The sequence below is a fragment of the Styela clava genome, chromosome 7 (genome assembly GCF_964204865.1).
Source record: "Styela clava chromosome 7, kaStyClav1.hap1.2, whole genome shotgun sequence".
Taxonomy (NCBI): Eukaryota; Metazoa; Chordata; class Ascidiacea; order Stolidobranchia; family Styelidae; genus Styela; species Styela clava.
In genome coordinates this window covers 17,532,177-17,556,468 of record NC_135256.1, presented here as the reverse complement: position 1 = coordinate 17,556,468, position 24,292 = coordinate 17,532,177, and the positions used below count along the sequence as shown (strand labels likewise).

The 24,292-nt window shown below is 33.9% G+C and overlaps 4 protein-coding genes across 5 annotated transcripts in view; 2 read left to right on the top strand and 2 right to left on the bottom strand.

Annotated features, from left to right (window-relative positions):
* Positions 1 to 4,171, bottom strand: part of LOC120327940 (fibronectin type-III domain-containing protein 3A-like) — a 50,928-nt gene extending 46,757 nt beyond the window's left edge. The window contains exon 1 of the mRNA XM_039394314.2: positions 3,924 to 4,171. Within this exon, the coding sequence (XP_039250248.2) occupies positions 3,924 to 4,058 (135 nt within the window). The 5' untranslated portion in view covers positions 4,059 to 4,171. The remainder of the gene's footprint in view (positions 1 to 3,923) is intronic.
* LOC120327835 (transcription initiation factor TFIID subunit 9-like) overlaps positions 1 to 24,292 on the top strand; it is a 120,471-nt gene that overhangs the window by 62,431 nt on the left and 33,748 nt on the right. The gene's annotated exons all lie outside the window — the stretch shown is intronic.
* Positions 6,277 to 20,401, top strand: LOC120327943 (uncharacterized). Its single transcript, XM_039394319.2, has 17 exons — positions 6,277 to 6,566; positions 6,965 to 7,071; positions 7,194 to 7,301; positions 8,083 to 8,236; positions 9,554 to 9,708; positions 10,744 to 10,834; positions 11,550 to 11,645; positions 12,032 to 12,242; positions 13,056 to 13,226; positions 13,604 to 13,727; positions 14,100 to 14,254; positions 15,013 to 15,174; positions 16,031 to 16,155; positions 16,613 to 16,805; positions 17,480 to 17,562; positions 18,066 to 18,294; positions 19,484 to 20,401. Exons 1-17 carry the CDS (start codon positions 6,439 to 6,441, stop codon positions 19,577 to 19,579), a joined length of 2,388 nt encoding a protein of 795 aa, XP_039250253.2. The 5' UTR covers positions 6,277 to 6,438; the 3' UTR covers positions 19,580 to 20,401.
* Positions 20,350 to 24,292, bottom strand: part of LOC120327941 (conserved oligomeric Golgi complex subunit 3-like) — a 29,662-nt gene continuing 25,719 nt past the window's right edge. Inside the window, exons 22-24 of one of the 2 annotated variants that reach the window (XM_039394315.2) lie at positions 23,273 to 23,616; positions 22,384 to 22,491; positions 21,230 to 21,937 (exon numbers count right to left, since the gene is read on the bottom strand). In XM_039394315.2, coding sequence (XP_039250249.2) covers positions 21,731 to 21,937; positions 22,384 to 22,491; positions 23,273 to 23,616 — 659 coding nt within the window. In that variant the 3' untranslated portion in view covers positions 21,230 to 21,730. The other variant, XM_039394317.2, reaches the window with a different exon arrangement.

The window sequence follows — 24,292 nt, the reverse complement described above, 5'->3', positions numbered from 1 at the left end:
CACTTTCGGGCCATCTTCACGTTATTTGACTTTGATAATTTTACACAAAACTTTTGAAAACAAGTTACGATTTGTTGTGTGCGAAACGATACTGAAATTGATAACGACTGTTACTAAACAGTTCCACAGATGGAAGAAATTTCGTGCCTATATTTATAGCCAAAAGACTTGGTCAGCAAGGAATACGTCAAACAGTTCAGAAGTCGTTTCCGGCCTATATCCTGGTAACAATCCAATTGGCAAATCGGTGCATATTAGTGGCGCCAGTCGATCACGCGCGGATGTAAATGCAACTCAAAAGAAGCCGATTTGTTGTGAACAATTCTGTACAAGAAATATCAGCACATCTAGGAACTGCGTCATCGTCTGCTGTTATAGCAGAAATGAATTTGATATCGGAATTTCGTCCAATCTTAGGCGGCGGGTATGGATGGCAATCCATTTTTGGATAAAACATTATTCATTAACACTTATCCACCTATTTATTTAATTCAAACACGATGAATTTACCATAAGTGGAACATACAATATGAATATATTTCTGGCAAAATTAGGAGAGAAAAAATGGGTGTTGGGTTTTCTGTGGAAATAGCTAATAAAAAAGGTTATAAACAGTGAAAAAATTAGAAAAAATGAAATAAATAATTAGTGCAAAAAAATGCCACTTTTCACAAATGTAATATATTTAGGTAATCGTAATAGATATTTAACGAAAATTAATACACATGCCAGAGGGAAATATTGCTAAAAAATATTCGAATGAAATGTGTCTTTCATATATTTAAAACGATTTAGACCCAAAAGTAAAACAGAATCTTTTTTGTCTGGGTACTTTCAAAATTCTGTCAATGGCAGTTAACCCGTAAACAGCAAGTAGTTTAGGCATATTTTTGTAAACAACATCATAATATGTCAATACAAAATAAAATGATGATGTCTACGACGCAATAAAACGACCAAGGGTAAGTACCCACTTGGTCGAATCAAAGACATATGCCATCATGTAGCAGTTGATGTGTGCCATCCTCCATAAAAACGAACTTATCATTATTAATGGGAAGTGTTGTTGCAATTCTTCCAAAGAAAGCTGTCATATTACACCACATATCATCATATACTTGTGAAAACGTCATGATAGCTCAACTGAAAAGGAAGTTGACTTTAAGCTTCTAGTTTGCATCCGTTAGTAATTACATCCTTCTTATTCTTATATTGGAGTTTGCATTTCAATGCCAACTATTAGCAATAACGGTCTAACATTTCATATGAATTATGCAACTTTTTTAAATAAAATTTTCAAAATTTTCACAGCCAATACTCAATTATTTACTAATCCTAACGATTTTACTTTACTTTAAATAAAGCACTAAACAAACAGATAAACTAGGCGCTATGATTTTACAGTAAAATGAATTTCACACTCACGATTTTGTACAGTTCAAGTAGCATAATATGTGTTCATGAATAAGTATTACACTACTAATAGAAAAACGAAAGAATATTATTAATACTACAGCAAATGCAAATCAAAATTCTTCAAATTCCTAACGCTTAGCATGAGCACACCGCCGAGCCATAGAAATCATGAAATGTGAATATTCTGTACCAGGGTACCAGTAATCCAAGGATTCTAAACCTCTGGGTGAGCTGCCCAGGAGTAGGCCTACTAAACAATCAGTGCAATGATCTTCCAAAACTTTGAATGGGAAAACTTTGCAAAAAGGATTTTGAATGGGGTTGAAGTCTGTTAACAGTATATGGTAAACATGCAAAGTAGATTTGGATAAAGTGCATAGCAGCAAGGTGTAATTTTGAGAACAAAAATTCAAGATTATATGCCCAGAGGGCAATACTGAACTTCAAGAAACTTTACATAAACCATTATGTACAAAACAGCCTGCAATTTCATAAAACAGCTAGCCTTAGAAAGAGAATTCTAAATCCCAAATGATTCCGATAATCATTTCGTCAATAAAATAATTCATTGCTACTTGAAAGCTGAACAACAAAATAATTCCTCCACCAAATACCCATATTAAAATCAGCTTACCCCATGTTTTCATAAAATCAGATAAGATAATGTCTTATTTTTTATCTCATAAATCATGTTTAAAAAAATGAATCAAAATATAAGTGCAATGGGTTGCCATTCAAAACAAAAAAATTAATATTTATTACCACTATTACTAATGCAACTTACCCAACAAATATAATTTCACTGGGTCATATACAAAATGTAATACGAGGAAGTTGAAAAACTAGTTATCATATGGAACCCGACCAGTTTCCTAAACGCAACTATTTAATGCAAACTTATCAACCAAAAAATTCCATCATACAAAGCTTTTTAGAAGTAGTCCAAACAACTATGTTACTTTATTTACTTATTTAACCCAAGATCTCACAGATTAGTAATATTGCTATTGGAGCAATCTCATACAAATATTGATGGGAAATGGATCCCACAACCACTACATGGTTTACCTGTACCTATTCTCCTCGCCATATACTGAACTATTTGCAGAATATATTGCAAGAACTATTAGAAATATTAGGTTGAGACTACTTGAATTAAGTGTTCTTCACAGTACTTACTTATATTGCAGTATAACAATATTTAGCTAGTTATTGAAAGAAACACTCGACTTCATGTCCTTCAGATGCATACGTATAATACTTTCCCTATGCTAAATAAATAACTACTCTCGATATTCGCTTTACAAATCATACTGTAAACTTTTAACGACATTGAATACAGAAATTTCAACTATTTTTTATTTTAAAATACTCCCTACATCTACTTTCATGGAGGTTAATATGAAGATGTATTAAATTTGTAGGCGACGCACGAGTTTATGTTTTCATTTCACTACGGTTTTATTAAACTCATACTGAGGAGGAAACATCTAAGTGCAATAAACAAGAACAAAGAAACTTGATACTGTCATCAACATTATAAAGAGGAAATAAAACATGAACGCCATGTACAAAACAAAACTGAATAGCATCATGTAACAAGCAAAAGGATGTTTCCTGACACACATTACCCTAACATTTTTACATGTACGCCAAATAGGCATAAAATTTGATGATTTAGTCGTATGCAAACAAAGAGAGGTCCTATATAGAATAAAAAATCAATGCTCTTGCTTGCATCTAAGATTCCTCTTCTAATATTTAAAGACACTTATGTGTGCATTGTGTATATTTTTATAACATTCCATAGTCATACATAAGGTTATATATCACTAAACAACTTCACTACTTCCGGCAGTGTTCACAGTGTAAATGAGTTTTCCATTCAGATCAATGACAATTACGGGTCATTTAATTGCATATTTTGCAATGATGAACCATTAAAAACACATAACTAACAATTTTATTAGTCTCATTTGTTATTAAAACCACACAGAATAATCCTGATACTGTCATTGATAGATATTATTCTCTCAAAAATGATTTCATTTTATACTTGGCTGTTCAATAATTGTAATGTAAAGTGAACATTATGAACAAATCGATCCATCCAAAACTATACTTTTTTGTAAGTATGTTCTTGAACTTTACAGTCAAAGATTGTTTTGAATATCAATTCCATTCAATCTTAAATGGAAACTTCTGGTTTGGTACACGATAGGGTATCTAAGATCCCTTTTAGTGGGTATGTCTTACAAATAAAAAGGTTGTTTACACCAACATGGTTAGGCAGTCATGTAGCATATTTCTAAATATATCAGAGATAATAAAATCAAATAGAGCAGCATATTTCTAGGTATATCAGGGATTATAAAATGAAATAGAATATTTTTTGTATACTAAGATAAATCAATAAAACTAGAACACTGCACAGTTTTGCTACTCCATGCTTTGTGCATGGTTAATAAAATATTGTTATAAATAATTGAAATTAGTGCAACTTTTACCTCTTTCTGTGCAGGTATTTGTTGAAATTGCTGTGTTCGATCCATTACCCCATCTGAAATTTCTTGAACTTTCTTCTCACTCTCTGAAGAATCTTCATTTGCGGACATTGACGTCTCATTGGTAGGTACAGGCATGGCAAAACGTCAGGCGCACTATGACCTGTACACTGATTCACCAAATTTAAGGTGATACAAAGCAATATTGGCTACTAGGTAATAATTTAATGGAGAAAGCTAAAGGTTTAATGAATAAACAAAATATTAATAATGGTAGACATATAAAAATAATTTAATCTATCATTTTGAGTGCAGAAGCTACATAGAAAATGATAAACATTTTTTGAATACTTGAGATTATTATATGTTAGTTTTGTTGTTGTTACAATAACTCTTGTGGTTATAGATAAATATAAAACTTATTATATTCACAGAATAAATATTTCATTTAACTCATTCTTCAGAATTAAATCCACAATCAATGGCATGTTTTGAATTGGATATTCCAATAACATTTAAGTGTATATTAAAAATAGAATTTGGTAAGTACTTGAAATCAATCACATCTTATAGAAATGTAGAATAACTTCAATTCATGACCTCCATTGTTTTGTTAATTCAGTTCTAAGTTCTTCTATGATAAATTCATAAATATTCAACATGGACAATGAATGTCAATAGACTAATACAGAAAATAAAACAAATTTGATGATCCATGTAATAAAAGTATATATGAGGTAATAAATAAATATATGAGGAAATACCACGAAGCGAAGCAGTTAATAATTCAATTGGAGACCTTTACAAATGATAGATACACAATGCTTCATAAACTATTTATTAGTTGTATAGCAGTAAGGCACAGTTCTCCAATTCTAAGGATGGCCCCCACATCAAAAGATATCAAATATAACAGTGAATGCAAACCCCTCCTTTACGAGACAGTTGGGGGCTCCGCATTGGCACAAATTGCCAAACTCGCAGTGCGTCATAAAGCAAGAGTCAATCTAAAAACTTCAACATTGGATTCCTCAGAAAAAGGGGACACACGCAGTATTTGTAGTTTAGTTCTGTTACGAGTTCGGGGACTGTCTGTGCTAGCCAAGTAAATACACCCCCTGCCCATAGTAATTTTACCGTAACACACGATAGTTTTTACCAAAAATCAATGTCAGCAGGAAAGAATTTTGGTCATATTGTGACGTCCGACGCATTCATTTTAAAATATGTCTCAATTTTTTTACATGGAGAACACATGAAGTATTTCGTGTTGGATAAACTATGAAAATCTTGCCCTGTTCAGTCAAACTACTGTATCAAAATATAATTGTTATCATTTTTGTACAAACTTATTTTTGTATCTCACAAATTTATTTTTTGTTCATGTGTATTATTCTGAAACTGCTACCGGTATTACATGTCTATGTTTCTAAGTTCATTTGTTATGTAGATGCTGCAAGTTGCATAGGTAAACAAACAGCAGAAAATACTACTGTACTACCTGTACCGGTATAAATTTAACATAATACCGTAATATCTGACTCTGTTGCTTTGCCATTTTTGCCTCATTACGGTAGGTTATAGCCGGATTTACGGTAACTATTTCAAGACCGAAGAACCTTGAAACCTAATTCAAAGATCCAATCCCTGTGCCGGCGGCCACAGCTACTAATACATTCAGCATTCTTATAAATAAATAAATAATATTACCTCTTTGGGTACGGTATCACACCTAGACTAGTACAAAATCTATTTTTTTCAGAATTATACGATGTTGTTTTTTCTGAATAAAATTCATGTTGACAAAGGTACGGTACCAAATCCCCTCTGAACATTCTTGAACCTGCAGGTAGCCTATCTTGCGAAAAATTACTTCTGCAGAAAACTATTTCGGGTAACTTTGCTAGAGTTCCCGCTTTAGCTTTCTAACACAAGACAAAATCCTGCTCTTTTCTGACACCTTGCAGGCAAGAATTAGAAAACTGGTTATTCATTCAACTTGAACCTTGGAGTTGGATGTGAGCTGTGGTCAAAATTGGCCTTCAATTTAGAATATTTCATACAATTATGTATACAACTTCATAACTATTCCTCTAAATAAAATAGCGCGTTAATGTATGTGGCGAATTTAAAGAATTTTGAACAATCAAATGTTAAATCCCGGGGTTTATTCGTGATTGCAGTTGATAGATGTTGTAACTGCAAATAAGATATTAAATTGATTGTTGTGTTATAAGGTGGGCTGAAATAGTTTGTTGTAGTTTATTTATTTTATTTAGTAAAACTTTAAACTCGGTACATTCTATTATGTGTATTGAGCCACAGTGAGCTTTACTTTCGGAATTTGCATGGTCAATCCCCGTTGCCATAGCAGCAGGCTAAGCGTGATATAGCAGCTTCAATGCTCCAAGGTGGTGCTTAGGTTCTGCTATTTGTGCAGTCGTTTAGGAGTAGGTAGCATAGGAAAGTGAGGTGAATTAAAATGAATTAGAAAAGGAAATGCGGAAATATCTCTAAAATGGAAGAAAATCCCGCTTCTCCTTCAATTGAGGACAATGATTCTCTGAACAATGCGACCGAAACACCAAACGAAGAGATAGCAGAAGAACTGGAAGATACCAACGATACTGGAAATAAAACAGAAAGGTAACCTTATTATGGGATTCTAAGGATTTTCTTGAATAATACTTTCACCTAATGAATAAGGCACCGTATTATGCTTTCCTATAAATGTTAATATCAGAATATGCATGCATAAAATATAATTGAATGGTGCTTATTTCACTGTCAGATTGTCCTAATCTGTAATTTATTTCCTAATTGAGCTAAAGTAAAGATAAGCTTGTATTTGTATACTTCCCACACATGCTTCAATCTGTCGCATACTGTATAGTAGCATAGTCAAGTTGTAATTAAAGTCTCATTAATAAGATATTTTGTCTATTTTTATAATCTTTATTCTGATTACTCACTGTGGTGCTGTGTATTTACCGTACACTCTAATCTAGTTTACCAAATTTATAATATAATGAATGTGCTTGCAGATCAAAGCCTCGTGTTCCTTCTGCATTGACTGTTGAAAATTTGAAAAAACATGAAGAAGAAACAAAAGTTATCGATGTAGTTGAGTTAATGACCAAAAATGTTGAAGGTTCGTTGGAGATAATCTTGAGGTTGAGATGAGCTTCAAATATATAATGATACGTCAATTCATTAGAAAAGCTTCGCAAATATTAACATAACCAGGTTATCATCTAATTTATCTCTGTTCAGATGAAAATGAAGAAAATAAGGAAAAAGCTGATGAAGATCTTTCACTGGACAAAAGGGAAGAAAAGATAAATGATGATTTTGTAACTTCAATGCCACTACCACCAATAGGTTTGTGTGTTTCAATGACTAATATTAATTCTTTGGGTCTAGTATAGTACCACAAGTACTTCCAGTTTGCGAAGCATAACGAATTTTGCATATGTTATTCCTACCCCCCCCCCATCCCCCCCCTGGCTATGCCGTCCAAAAATTATGTCACTACGACGTCACCATCACATGATAGAGCTTGCGAAACTATAGCTACGATCACCCGAAATGGCACCTGCACTGCCAATAATGAACTCACTAACGCCAGCGATCTCTCATATTGGGATCATTGCGACAAAAGAAATAGCTTGCTCGATTACGGGCGATTGTCTGCACGCTTTGAACGACCATCCGTATACTTTTGAGAGCCTAATTACGCCACTGTGACGTCATAGCGACATAATTTTTTGTTTTTTTAGGAATGACATATGCAAAAATTGTTGAGTCAGCTGACCTAGAAGTACATGTGGTACTAAACTATACCAGACCCATTCTTTGCTCTATATAAAAAAAATATATTTTATTATTTTATATGCTATATTTGGCTTCATGGGGGTCAGAGTGGTATCCTGAATATGTTGGCATCCAACATTAAGAATATAGGTTTGAAACTAAGCAAGTCCATAACTTCAATAAATGCCCACTGCTTCATTTAGTTTGTCACATTTAAGCAGCTTAATCTGACAAGATTCCGGTTTTTAAAGCCAGTGGATAGTGTTGAGCCTTGTTCAGAGATGGGATGTGATCAACCTCATAAAATATTCCAACAGAAATTGTGAAATGGAAGATGATTTTTATTCAGGTAAAGGAAACACAGTAACTGACTATGAAGAACCACTTGAATATGCTGCGGAAGATAGATCTGCAACTCCTATTGGAGAGAAATTTGCAAGAAAACAAGATGAAGCTGTCAAGTTATTAGCGGATGTATGGTCACAACCCAAGAAACAAACAGTGTGAGTATAACAGTTCTCAGTTATAGAATTACCACTGACTAGAGATTTTCATGTTGAAATATTTTTAATTGACGCCCAAATATATGGACACAAAAGCCAAAGCGGAGCAGTAATCTACCTTATCTTATACAGTACCTTACCCATTCTACTGTACGAGTACTGTATACTATACGTGAAAAATGAATCACATAGAGTCCACAGAAAGTTTTGAAATAAGTGAAAGTAATAATGCGAAATTAATGCGAATAAAGCTAAAGTAATAATGCGAAAAATACAATCTTTATAATACAATCACTGAAAATTTCAAATCTATTGGTCCAGTAGTTTGTTTTTCATGAAAACAAGAGAAAAATACCAGCAAGAACAATAACATAATAACTAAATGATCTATATGTACACTTCGTGTCCAATAATATTGTGGTTGAGTGCATTAGTAATAAAAAAGGCAATAAATAAGTACTGAACTGTTGCTTGAGAATGTGGCAATATTTTTGAATACATGTTTACCCACGATTTTTTTATTTTACAGTTTTCTATTATCTTTATGGTTAATACAACACCGGTGATGTTCAATATTAGTAATTATTTTTATTTTTTTCACCCTTAACAAGGCTCTGTATAAGCAGCCGCTGGTATGTAAGGAGCTACTAATCTTAGAAGGATCTTTTCTGTTTGGCATCGGCCACTCAATTTATTACACAATGAGTGTGGTAGTGTTTATGGGATTTAGGATTTTTGACTAATAAATTATTTATTATGATTTATTGTAGTTGTAGTTGTGAGCTCAGCTGCTGGCTCGGCGGTGTGGTACATTGTGCTGAATGTTAGGAATACGCTTGTCACCGTACCTCTGATTACCCTGCGGGGGCTCGCAGGTTTGAATCCCATGTGGTGATAATTATGTACATGAGGATTGCTGGACTCCTCGTCGCCACAGGGGGTTCACATATTCGCTGGCCGGTTACGGCTTCCTCAACCATCAAGTCCATGCATCTGAAAACGAATAACTGGCTAAACTAATTCCATACTCTACATGGACTGGTACTGGACGAGAGGTTGTAGTTTGTCATATGATTAAGTCGTCATATCGACTTTTCTATCCAATGAGATATATATGTAGATCCTATCCTATTCTGCCCAGCATTAACAACTGGTTATTACTGTCCTTGGACAAGCTTAAATGAATGAAGTGATTCAAAATCCAAACCCTACAGCAGTATTTCACCACTAGTATACTAGTATGTGTGTCAATGTGTTTTGAATCTTCTATTTTTCGCTAATTACGACAAATTCTTCAAAATGTAATGTTTTTTCCAGGGAGCCGATTATATCACCAGCTATTCGAGAAGAAGTCCGAGGGATCAAATTTACAGGCGAAGAATATACTGCGATATCAATTGATGTACAAACTGATGAAAGCTGGATGGCTGAAATGTTTGAATGGCCACAAACTAACGTGGAGGATCATCATCGTAAGTTGTAGCTTTCTATCCGAGTGATTCTCAAAGTGGGCAATATCGTCGCCTAGAGGTCACAAGAGATACAGTAGGGGACGAAAAATTCAGAATCATCACGAAACAAAAATGAATATTTCCGAAGATAATCATGATATATTTTGGTGTAAGTCATCCGGCCAATAGCCGCTCTATTTTGACAAGAAAGAACCTTCATCATTTAATTTCCAAATCTTCTTAGATAGAAAAAATATTTTTAATCGGGACGTTCTTATTATCAAAGCAAAGAAAATGCCTTTTCATCAGCAAATTGGATGATCAAAAATTGTTCCTGACCAAAATGTCTCCAAATATAAAAAACTGTATCTATTATACCCAAGTTCATCTATACCAGGGGTGGGCAAATTATGGCCGCGGACCGGAGCTTTTCATCCGACGCACTTGTACGTGCTGAAATTAGGACTATAATTTTTATAGATATAAATTTCTGTTGAAAATATCGATGAAAATAACTTCATAATGACACCGATTGTTACATTGTGTTTATTATTATTATATAAACGTTAGCAGCTGTTTGAGTAGCTTTTATAAAGAAACCAATTTTTATCCATAGTTTTTGTTATTGAGTTTCGCACCTCTGGCCCATGAACCAAGCTCATTATGTGTAACTGGCCCACTCAGGAAAGTTAGTGCTCACCCTTGATTTATCATATTGATCAACGCCATAACTCAGTTGCATACTAGAAACTGACAAAATTTCTGCTCAAAATTAATATCTTTTTATGGCTGTTTCTGATGTTTCTATGCTGAACTGCCATATATTTTTTTTATGATTTCTTATACTGACTCAAAATGCTTGTCAAATTGTTTTTTCAAAATGTGTCTTTTTCATTTTTAATTGCACTACATTTAACATTTGATTACTTTTCCAATATAATGTGTTTGATCTGCCTAAATTTGGTTCATCCATACTATTCATTTCTCTATTATAAAAATTGATTATTTTTATATTACATATAATTTTCTGTTTAATATTTGAGTATTATTTTTCAGATCACCGGGATATTTTTACATTTCAGTCACGACCAGCCTTAGCTACTGCAGCATCTGACGGAACCAGAGGATATGTTTCTGATAATAGAAGGTAATGTACGAAATCATTTTATAAATTATATTCAATATAATATTAATTTGGGATATTTTCATTTTGAGAAGTATTATTTCAAGTAGTTGATGTGGGTTAGCATTTCAAAAAAGGCTGTCATTGAGTTTCTGAAAACTGCAAAAAGTAGAAAACTGATCTGATCACTTGTTTACTCTCCTGCAATTCCCAGTCAATTGAATATTGATTGACTTCCATGTGCCCTTTCTTGGATATAACCCATAGGATTAGATATGATTGGATTTACATATTTATCCCAGGGAAGAGGAAAGCCGATATGAAATATGATGACCCACAGCCTTCTCTTCCAGTTGCCAGTCCAAGTCGGGTATGGTATCAGTTACCCAGTTATTTGTTTTCAGATGCATGAACTCAATGGAGGAGGAAGCCGTAAATGACCAGTGGTCACGTGAACCACCCTGCAGCGGCGAGGAGTCCAGCAATCCTCTTGCATATAATTAACCTTGCATGGGATTTGAATCTGCGAACCCACACAGGGTAATCAGAGGTGCGGTGGCGGGCCATTCCCAATGCTTAGTATGATGCGCCATACCGCTGAGCCAAATTTGGTACATATCCAATAATGGATGTTCGTAAATATTGTTTCAGAATATATTTTGAATAGTAGATTAATCACTTTTGGTCATCCCTTCTGTATGAGTTTCACAATCCTGACTAGATTGTTGTGTTTTTTCAGGCAAAGAAAACACATCACATCTGATTTATCAACTTCTGAAATTATTGATGATGAAAGTGTTTTACATATCACACAATCACAATCAGATGGTGTGGGGTAAGACGTTGTTATTATCTTTTAAATCACCATTACATTTATTAATGTTTTATTATTGAATGCCAAAAATTGTGCACTCGAATCAAAGTTACTTAATTGATGAAAGATAGATTTTTTGATTTATCAACCAAAACAAATAAATGTAAATATGAAAGCATACAGACAATAAACAGACGCAATGTTTTTTTAGTAACAACTGGAAGGAGCAAAAAATTCTTGCAATGATATTAAGTCATCTTATGAACTTTCCTCTTCTTCAAAATGAATAAGTTTGATGAGAACATCCTACCAAGTGCAGTGCAACCTCCCAGTCCCTTCTGTCAACCCTTTGAAATCGTAATAACAAAAAAAATTATAGCACATTGTAATTACTTTTCACTGTCTAGAAAAAAGAAAGATCATTCATCTGTACCTGAAAGTGACACAGAAGATGAAAATCCTATCACAGAGCTAACAGAATCTGAATTTGGTGGTTCAGAAGCTCTTACCCATACTTCGCATGGTACAAGCCAAACATTGCCCAGTGTCGGCCCACCTTTCATTCTACAATATAAGGCGGAATCTCAGATGGAACAAGTAGATTATGGAGAAATTGATGTATGTATTGTTGAATATGTTTGCAGGTTTCTTCAGTAGGTAATTCTAATGCACTATACTGAAAGTTGGTAATACACTTGTTGCTCTCATATTGGGCTGGTGATAGGTGGTTGGCTCATAACTGGTGTTTGAATTGCGAACTTCTTCCCATCTTGCTGTGCCTATTTTTACAGATATTATAGCGCACTGTGTTCTCCTGAACTTTCTGGATTTGCCGTCCAGAAAGCTTCATGCCACTGCACTCAGCTGGCAGTGATACTAATGGCTTCCCTTCCCATCTGCGAAATATTGCGTCACTGTGCCTAATTGAGTATTGCGCACTGTGTTCTCCTGAACCTTCTGGATTTGTCATTCCAGAAAAGCTTTCAGCCACTGCACTCAGCTGGCAGTGATCTCTTATTAATTTACTGTTAGCGTACACACCCGACGAATTAAAAAAAATCTCAAATACTAATGGCTTATAACTGGTGTCCAAGTTGCAAACTTTTTTCATCTGTGAGTCAAGTTATAACTGGCTTAGTTTGTGCACCAGGATTATGATGTTACGCGTTGGTTGTACAAATGCTTCTACCCGTTAATGCACCTTATTTTATTACCGTAGTTTCTCGTTTGACACTTTAATGGTAACCTGTAATCTTGTTTCAAGATTATTCTCCCTTAGTTCTGAGTGACTTAGCTTTGGGCCACTGGGGGACATATGTTAGCATAGCATAGGGACAATCGTGTACACAAATTATTTTTTATTTTGCCAATAATGGCTTTCGCTACTAACTAATAACAAATTATTGCAACTTTTGTCAATTCATATTACAGATTTCTATTCCTGATCATCTTAACTGGGATGAGATGAATCCAGATCAGAAAGGTTATTATCGAGGAATGATGAATGATATGAAACAATTTCGATTGGATAAAATGTCTTCAATGATTCCAGAAAACGAATTAATCAATATTGAGCCACATTCCGCCTATGGAAGTCGTCAGGTACAGTTAGGCTACATGTATATATAGTGTATTATACTCAAGTAGTATATTATCAATTATTTTATGGCCACTCGGCATTTAGAGTATTGGACCTAATCATTTTGGTGTAGCAGATCAAAAATCCCAAACCCCAACCAAAAAGTTTGGGAAATCCTGTCGTAGCTAGTGATGACTGTACTGAGTCATAAGACTGTACTCAAAATGAAAGTGTCAATAATATATTTCTAGATATGACATTTTTTCTCCTCGATTCCTTGTCAGATTCAGTTTTTAGACAGTCTCCAAATCGAAACTACATTTTTAAATCTCCAGACATTTTTTTTAATTTTACCATCTTGTCCAATGTACATATAATAGTTTTGGAATGTCTATGTCAGGATAGAAAACTTGCCAAAGAAAGGGAGAGAGAACGAAGCAGGATGCGAGAGATGGAGAAACAAGCGAAACAACATGCAGGAACTGGTGGACAAATGTTGGCAAATCAAACAAACTTCTATGCTTGTAAGAAAATTGAACTTTATTTTTCAATTCTATTTCAAACATTATTTTATTCTGAACCAAAATATTTTTCTGGGGAGAGGAAGGTTGATAGGACTGTTCCATCATATAAAAGACTATTTCCTCCCATCTAGTTACTTGTCAATGTAAGGGACAATCTAACAAACAAATGGTGCAGATGCAAGGACTTTGATGTTGGAAGACATCATATTTGACCAGCAGAGCCCAGCAATTCTTCTGCTTATAATAATCCCTTGTATTATTCAAACAAGATAATCAGTGATACAATAGCAAGTGTGTTCCTGGTACTTAGCACTAAGCTTGACTGTATGTTCAAGAATGCATTTTAGTCACAAAAAAAAAATTCTTGTTTAGTTGCGAGACAATTGAAGACTGTCAACTATTCATTGTCATCTGAGAAATGCATGGAAGAAGGTTGGACAATACGACCTGTAACACCACCTACACCTGGTGAAGAAGGCTCTGACATATTTGTTTATGATCCAAATGATGATATCGTTAGTGGGAAGGTAATGCTGAATTTATTATATGTTATAGGTCAATTGTTAGTCGGTACAATTTGAGAAAAGAAAAAATGATCAAGCATGTTGAAAATTTGTGCAGATGCTGATATTCAATAATGTTTATAAAGTTTTAAAATTTTAAATTGCAAAGCAAATTTATTGATACCACAATAGTAGTTTGTTGGCTCTACAGGTGTATCAAATGAAGTAAAAACACTGATTAAAATAAAACAAACCTGGTGAAGATGTATTAAGAACTGACTTCATAACAAAATTTTGATATCGTAGCAGGACTTTATGAACACCCAATATATCATACCTATTCTGTAGTACCAAGTCCCATTTCATGCCAAAGATGTTTGCAAATATCTCTGTTGAACATGACTCAATAAAAAGTATATTGATAGTCAGAAATATTATTTTAGATAGTATTTGAAATAGTACCGGTAAATAAAAACCTCATCAGAACTTGACATGGTAAAGACACAGTGAATATATACAGTAAATGTCATGCTTGTCGTTTTTTATAAAGAAATATATTGCCTTACTTACCACTGTTGTGCTATTTCTCAATATTAATATACCTAGCGGCAAGCATGTGCTATGTATATGGGATTATTTTAATTTAGACATCAATTTATTGGCTTTGGATTCCCAATGGGGATTTTAATTTTTTTTTCAAGGATTCAAATGAAAGTCACCTGATTCACGATTTGTATTAAATAACTCTCCACATATAATAATGATTTGGAATTTGATTTCAGAAATATCAACACACATTTGTAAGAAGGTTGTATCCAAATGGTGGAATCTTCTTGACAGTATTTCCTGATGGCACAGGAAATGTTTGGTATCCATCCGGTACTGTTGCATTCAGTATTATTGCCAGTGAGAAGATTGGAAAGTTGACATTCATTGTACATGAGGTGAGTAAACAGTGTACAGTAAAACAGCAAAGTACACCAGGTTCGATACCGCGAGGGATAATTTTGTGCTTATACTGCACTCCTCACTTTCATAGGGTGGTTTAAGTAATCGTTGGTCGGTTATAGCTTTCTTCACCATAGCATTCATGCACCTGGAACAATTAACTTATCAACTATTCTGATTTCTGGCATGGATTGGCAACCGAACGATATGTTGTAGTTTGCCATATAATTAAGTTGTCATAAACATGAAAATTCTATCTATCCATGTCAAGACTGGTCACCCTACTCATCAAGAAATGAGATGTGGTGGCTACTGCATGGTCATCAATAGCACGGCTAGAATTATTTTACCAACGATATTATGGTGACCAACTCTTTATCTTGAATACTTTTTGTCACTAAGGTCGGAATGGAACACAGAAAGTGTTTTGCTTCTATTCTCAGACTTAATCCAGAATGAAATAAATTGGATAGGCAATGGGGAATCAAAAGGAATCTGTTCTTTCCAAATAATCGTAGCTGCCTCATAGAGTCTTGTCCAGAGTGCAATATGTGAATAAGCACCATATATTAAAAAAAAACAGTCATAAAAACTGTGCATGACACTTTTTCTACTTTGCTTAGAATTTTTCTCTGCTGTCACTTAAAGAGATAATGATATCATATACCAATACTGATATTTCGATCCATAAAAGATTATTTTTCTGAGATACCAATTGAAATTCTGTTAATAGAAGAAGTGTGCTTAGCTGCCATTTTATCAAATTCTTACGAAACAATTTGAAAACTATCCCTAGTTCTGAAAATATTCAAAGACACATAGAAGTATGATTCATATAATATATCATTGCAGGACATTGAACCAACTGACGGCCAGAACATTCAGGCAATATTTGAGCCTACAGGAAACTGTACGTGCTATTATCCAAATGGTATTGTCAGATTGTTGCTTAGTCCTGTTGGCGGTGAATATTTCAGGTGAGATATTAGCTATCTCTGCTAGGCTTGATCCTAAGGTTTATTTTCACATAACATATTACACAATATATTTGCTGAACAATAAAGATATTGCATTCCATTTCATTTATTCCTATCTTGCTTTATTCATTTGTTTGTTTCTTGACCAATTTCAATCTAGATCTCCTATTTGATCAAGGCTGATTTCCTATTTCAAAAAAATTTATTCTGAGAAATCGATATTGCCATAGAGTTATTGGTAATCATGCTTCATAATTATTTTGACTTACTATGGTTATTCTGTTGTTCTAAACATATCAATTGCCTGCTAAGTTTTTCTTGAGTGAGTTTTGTATTCTTCCAAGTGAGTGTGCTTGTGCTAAAACGACACAATTATTTTCTACTCGTTGATAGATTGAGTGAGTGGAGTTTTTCTACTCTTGCAAAAATTCATAATGGTTATTGATATTCCTTCCAGCCCTCGAGGTGAGAGGATCAAGAAGTGGATTTGGAAAGATGCTCAAACTCATGTTCACGCCCCTCCGTTTCAACCGATAACATTTGCACTCAGTAGAAAAGTAGGAATACGAATCATGTCACAAGAAAGTATCTACATAACATTCACTGATCGTGCAAGAAGTGTTAGATTCAATGCAGGAACGAGATTAAGGGTAAGTTTGTATCATGGAAGGAAACCACCTAAGGGACATTCACGAACCCTTGCAAACATTAAACGAGCTTGCGAGCAAATAATATTCATGGAACTCCTTAAAAAGTTGGGAGATTTTTTAGATTGAATCAAAAGGTTCTCACAGTGCATTACATTTTGAGCAGAACGAAAGCTTTCATGAATACCAATTGATTTTTTGACCACCTCAATTACATGTTCAAAAACCTGACAACATTATATGGAGTTTAGTAAATGGACCCCTCGGATATCTTTAGATAAGCTGCAGATAACAGGCAGTATGCAGTTTTATCAAAAATGATACAAGCAGAAACACAGCTCAATGTGCGACACTGTGATACAATTGTAGTTTGTCTACTTACATACGGCCTTGTTCAGGGGTTGATGTATGAATTAGGGGAGTCTATATGCCGATGATATGTTATTCAACTTACAATAAATATTAGTATCAAATTTTTACGTGAATCAATTTTGCCGTGAAATCACAGTAAAAATTGTAAATTTAATAATATGAATTCCTAATATAAATCTTTTTCAATTCACAATAATTTCAAATTCATTTGAACTAGGTACCTAGGTAACTAGGTACATACCTAGTGTATCTCATAAACTAGAGATCATTGTATCTATATATTGATTTGTTTTATAAACTTGCAGCTGAAGCCAGCCACATTGCTACCAAAACTTGAACAAATTGATCCAACTCAAGTCTTGTTAGAAGAGCAAAGAGTTCATGTACAGTAAGTACTTGCCTATAATGGTTGGTAAATGAATCATTACAGTATTGAAAGAGTTAAATGTTTTTCCTCACAAAAAAGCAAGCATTTTAATAATAGTGAATCACATATGCAAGCTTATTTTTGCTAGAATTGAAAATCTTGTATTCTACTTATAATTGCTAAATTTAAATCATTTTGGGCAACTGGGGATAACATACGAAGCAAGGACCATATTGGTGTCGTAGTCTTCTATTTATCATATACCAGTGTTTTCCAACCCTTTTCAGTTCGCGACCCACCGGTTAGGAAGTACTGTCATATATAACATTTATTTTGAGTTTTAATCACACCCCAATTCTATGTACCGTAAATTTTCTGTCAGCCTTCCGAGATGGAGGTTACTATAACTATATTACTAATTTAATGCAAGTTTTGGTATTCAGACATGAAAAACTGAAGGGCAAAAAGCATCTTAAAACCAACATCTTTTGTTTATGTTACTCTTTCATTTTTTATCATTCCAGGAGCATTATTCAAAGAATAAACAATAATCTTAAATTCCCAAATTCACCCCGTCTGAAAAAAATTCAACTTCCAAATTATTTGACTTCACAACTTGAAAAAACAGCAAGATTGAAGGAAATATTACTTGAACAAGAATTCAATGATCCATTGAAAAAGAAAAGCAAAAAGAAACTATCAGGACTTTCTCGACACAGATCTTTGCCATCCACTCGAAGCGAACCCATCCAGGTAAATGCCAAGGCAATTAGAATTGCAATCGTTTAGTTTACTTTTTCTAATTCAGTGACCATTAAAAATCAATCCTGGGCTCTACACATATGGTGTGCAACTACTAAAATCATAGGACTGTTACGAGGAATGTAAGAGACTTAAAAAGAAATTATCATTTATGATAAATTGTTCATGCCAAGGCAATTAGAATTGCAATCGTTTAGTTTACTTTTTCTAATTCAGTGACCATTAAAAATCAATCCTGGGCTCTTCACATATGGTGTTCAACTACTAAAATCATAGGACTGTTACGAGGAATGTAAGAGCCCCCTATTTGTGGACCCCTATTTGTGAATCTTAGTTTTGACAGATCGCCATGTTATTATGCTGTATCAATTTCTGTGCCTAACCTAGAACTAAGGATAATGTTTCATTCACAACACAAACAACATTAATGTGATGGATGAGTTTGCTTTTCATTGCCCAATTTATCGATTCTCGGAGCAATTTTGAACAAGCAAACTCGTAGGTCCGACTCTACGGCAAGTATCACCCTGTATTTTGTCATCATATTGTTGAGAGCTGAAAATGCTGCCTCACACATCTAGGTCGTTGCAGAAGGCAATAAAATTTCAATTGCCTTTGTGACAGCAAAGGATATTCGCCCGCAACGTTCAACCAAAAAGATGCAATGGCTTTATGATTGAAAATGATCATTAAATATTGATCAGACTCTTTTCATATCGTTGCAGACCCCCTGTGCAGTTATTGCGAACCCCAGTTTGGGAAACCTTGAACTATGGGACTAATCTAATCGGCCCCACCACCATCAAAAAATTCCAAGGTTCGCTCCGCTCAAAAACGATTCTAGAGCCTTTAAAAGAGCTGATTCAGGGTTTTAGAAAACCTTTTTCACAGTTTCGGCACACTCTTCCGATATGAAATAATGCAAAAAAGTGTTGTGAATTGGTACTTACTCATGTACTGACTGCTTACTGTTCGCTCCACCAATTATGTTCATGCAATTATTTTGTTGAAATGGTTGTTCGACTTTTTCTAAGGCTAGCTTTCTCTTGAATACTGAAGGCTGTGATATGAATATTTAATTGTGAACTACACAACACTCATCTTGCATTTGCCACAAGATCAAAACTAGCTCACAAACAGCTGTTTTGATATAGTTTTATCGAAGGATATATGTTTTTAGGTTGTTGAAAGAGGACTTAGAAGACATAGTTTATTCAGAAGACAAAAACAACGTGAAGATACCAATGAAATTCAGCCAGTTGTTATAGTCAATTAGATATTCGTGTTAGAAATATTTGTTTTTTACTTCAATACTGCCCAAACTTTATTAGTTTAACCCATCAAATAATGAATTAAAATTTGCAACACAAAGTTCGGCAGAACAGTATAATTGATGTTATTTTTTGAAGCGTTCATTTGATTAGATTGTTTGATATCAAATTTGCAAAAAAAGTCTTATTCCAAATTGAAAGTGTACTATAATATAAAAAAAAAAAACACTAGATTTGAGCAGCTATGTCCAATTCAAGTATGTTTATGAATAAGTTTTGTCTGTAAACTGCCTGCTAAAAGCTGGATGATTAAAACTAACTTCTACTATCAGCCCCATTCTGGGAACATTGGTGAATCCTATGTATTCTCAATTTTATTGTGATTTTATATAACTTGTATGTCATCAAAACATCCTCTGCTATCAAGTTTCTTTTTCCATATTCAGATTCTTATTTATATAACATAATAGTGTACGGTGCCAAATTATGCAAGTGCCATATTATATATTCAGTTGTTTATTAGTATTTAGACAGTTTAAATCGTTGCAAACTTTTCATGACAACATGCAAAAACCTCATTCTTTTCCTCCATAGAATAACATTATATAGTATTTAACACTTCTGTCCTTTTCCTATTAGCTTATAGCTCTTGCAACTGTACTTTCACGTCCATATTTATATTTTCTAACGATTTGCGCTAACTGGTATTGCAAACTAGTTTTACCTTAACTGTTAATATGCTTTACCTAAGTAATGCAAGAAAAAGTTCCATTATATATAAAGTAGCTTTTGTAATATATTATGCACAATAAATATGAAGCATTGCACCGAGGTGTCATAGTATTTGAAATAATAAAGCAAATGCAGTATTGTTTGTTTCCAATAATCCAAATGCCAGAAGCACCGCCAAGACATAATGAAGTGGGCGGATGGATATATCGAGCCTACCAATGTTCATCTCCGAGAAGCAGATCAAAAAAGAAGTCTTGCAACCAGGGACACGAGTGTACAAGTTTCGCTCAAAGAGTCAAAATTGTAAATCGCCTAGGGTCGGAGGCGAACTTGACAATATTTCTTCATTACTATGTTGAGAGAAGGGGTCTAGTTTAATTTGTTTTAGAGTCTGGGTAAAACTTATTGTCCTAATCTGATGAAAGTTTACTCCGATTACAACCCAGTTACCATCCTGCGGTCAACAAACAGTTTCTTGACTGTATCATTTCAAACTGCTCCATTGAGTTTTAAAATTAAACTATAAACTATTTTTTTTTTAAATTGAACATACAAGAATAAATTACTTTTCTAAGATTCATGATTATGATAGTGATGCAAAACATTTCGTAACCGTGCCAAGCATATGCTTTCAATCTATTACTGTAATATAAATCCCCAAATCATTGTTTAGCAATATCTTGAAACAACTAAACTAAATGAACATTATAATGTTCAAGATACATAAAAAGCATGTTTTCAATATCTTGTCACTCTCGTCTTTCTCCTTATTGGGCGAAATGATAGAGATAATGTACATCACGACAGGGACATGATTCATGGCTAAATCTCGCACATGCAACATCTTGTCAACTTCTCGTGAAAAGGTCTTTAAATCCTTGCTTTTATTTCCTGATTGTAGTCAGTAGCAGAGATATCTATTACAAAAGGAATGAAATTAGTAAATCAATGCAACCATATATAAAGAGCACATAACTGTTCTTTGACAAAAGTTTTAACATAATAAAATGATATATTTAACAATTCAGTGGCCTCCAATTTGTCTCTTACAATAACTTACTATTACGATCGGAAACCGGACATTTCTCAACTCAAATAAATATAATCTTCACATGCAAACTTCTCAATATAAGTCTGATTCCTTCAGACAACAAATAATACAAAATCACCTTTAATTATACTGTTCCAATACAAAAAAGAATCGACATATCACAAAAACAAAGGTACTTTTATTCATATTAGTCACACCGGTATAAATTGTAAAACAGTCAATACACTTCCAGATAAAATATTTCTCCATTACGATCAACATCCTAAGTAAGAACACACCCACACTAATTAAAAAATCAATGACAACGGTTAAAACCAAAATAAAGCAACAAATCAAAGTTTGTATTGAAAGTGAGTGAGAAAGGCAGATAAAGTTAAGCTTCATGAGAAGAATGTGAAGAAAAAGAGACAGATGATGTTTCACTATTGGCAGATTCAAAGAAGCATTGACAAAAATGTTTTTTCAATCTTTTATCGGTCGATATATAAACCAGTGGATTGACTGCTGAATTGGCGATCCCAGGTATGACAAGATATGTGCTGACCAAATTCTCCAGATGACAATTATCTGTGCAGATAGCCTGAAGACAAGAAATAAAAAAATGATATTAAAAATTTTGTATTATCAATAATAATAAATACAAATAAAATTTTTCACTGGGAATTTTTGTTACTGTAAAGAATCGTCACTGTGAACTTAGCACCACCAATACGAGGGTCAGAATTTCAATATTCAAAAACCAGCAACATGATAATCACAAGATCACCACATCCATGATTGAGGGCTAAGGCTGGGCATTTTTAACCGAATAGTAAATAATTCGAATGGGTTCGGACAGAAATTTTGAATAGGTGAAAAGAATATTCCTCTCAGAGAATATCCGGACTTGTTACTGAACAGCAAGTAAGTTCATTGGGAGACAATCAAAGGCAATATGCAACTACCGAATTATGGTCCGGGTGGGCCTTCTGGGACATCATGGTATGATTTACTCCATCATTAATATCAAAAATCATAATTCATCACCTGCACTACACATGCAAGCCAGAATGGCATCCACATACAAACAAACAATCCTAATATCAAGATCACTGTCCGGGACCATTTCATCGGTTTTAAGTTGTTCAAAAATTTCTGTAAAAACAAAAATATTTCCTGATAATTTTGTCATCAATGTGGCATTTACGTTAATTACCATCAATAGAAAGTCTAAATTTGAGTTGGGTTGCGCGAGACTAACTTCCTATCTTTTCTCTATGCCTTTATGCTAGTGGATCCGTATGCGTATACTGCAAGGATACTGTAGCTGGAATAAACATGACTCTTTAATTGGATAGAATTGACTCTTTAATTGGATAGAATAGAAAGTCTAATCGCAAATTCACAATATCATGTACTTCTGTTATACAAGAACAAATATTCTCCATTTGGTTTTTGAGGAATAAATGACAACAGACAAAAGCAGTGCTACGGATGGCCTGCCAAAATAACGGTGTGTTGCGAAGGACTGGGTTTCAGATAAATTCAAGTTCACCATGAAATATCAATCATTACTTTTTATCTGCCATCATTTAAAATGTGACATAATATTATTAAATGCTGTAAAAATTATTATTGATATAGAAGTAAAACAGAATTCAGTCATGTTATGTACATTTAAAAAGTAAGCCCACATATCATGGGTTAAATGTACATACAATAGAAAAAAAACATTTCCAATTCCAATTTTTTCCAATAGGCACGATTTGTATTACTGAATGTAAATACGTCGTAAGTGTAAAAAAATATACAACCTCGGGTATAATACATTGCAACTGTCAATGCTTAGAAAGTGCATTTTTTGAGACAAAAAACCATCAAAAGGATGATTATACAAAATCGAAGTGCAAAAAAATTATTAAAGCAAGACACTTACAGGCAATTGTGGATTTTGACTATCATCACAATGTTCAGACGAGATGGAGGGTGTTGGAAATGATTGTGAAAACACCACGGCATCATTTGCTTCCATACGTCTGATAGCTGGTAGTGGATCCCCGCCTTCACTTTGAGATCGGGGTGGAGGTTGGGAAACACTGAATATTGAATAATTCCGAGGTCTTGTTATGGAAACGTCAATTTCATCATCTTTTGTATCTTTATATGCTACAGATGAACTTTTTTCTTCGATCCCATTTTCATTTTTCAAATTGCGAAGTCGTTTTTTAAAACGAATTTGGACTTCGCAAGCTGCAATCTTCTGTCCTTGCTCTTTAGAAACTTCAGAAAAATATATTCAAATCAATAATTTTTTTTTTCGTTCAAATTTTTTTTTGATATCCTAAAATATGAGATAATTGACCAAACAAGGTAGAGCTAGTAAATTTAAATTTCTGTTATCTATTGCCATTGCCTTGTACGCCATGGAGGTGGAGGTAGTGATTAAATTACTGGAATGACCAGAGAATAAATGAAGATTTATAACCTGCATTCTGCAGTATAATAAGGGCAGCTTTACAACAAATTGGGGCACAGACATTAAGGTTACTATAACTTACTATAATTAATTTACTAAAAATGAAATTAATTTAAGAGAATATTAATTTTTTAATACTAACACAATTATGGCTTTGGCCAAGACCTTCACCATACGCAGAATACGAATGACTCTGCCAGCAAGTCACTGAACAAAAAAATAAAATAAATATATAGTAGAGCTCGACCGATATCACTTTTTGGCACCGATACCGATAACGATATATCGGCCAACTAGTGACCGATAACCGATATCGACATACCGATATCTACAACCTGAACCCGCAGTAAATACAACTAGTAAGAAAAATTCAGTTTCAGTCAATCAAAAGTTTATGTTGAAAAATAAAGCAGTCCTACACAGTGCTTGCATCATTGATAAAAGTTTCACAGCAAATAATAAGAACACACACAGAAGGCA

What these genes read in the sequence shown, in the direction of transcription:
- LOC120327943 (XM_039394319.2), top strand. Translation starts at nt 6,439, where the DNA reads ATGGAAGAAAATCCCGCTTCTCCTTCAATTGAGGACAATGATTCTCTG. An exon ending in ACTGGAAATAAAACAGAAAG is followed by an intron (nt 6,567 to 6,964) that starts GTAACCTTATTA and finishes ATGTGCTTGCAG; the next exon opens with ATCAAAGCCTCGTGTTCCTT. An exon ending in GTTGGCGGTGAATATTTCAG is followed by an intron (nt 16,156 to 16,612) that starts GTGAGATATTAG and finishes TATTCCTTCCAG; the next exon opens with CCCTCGAGGTGAGAGGATCA.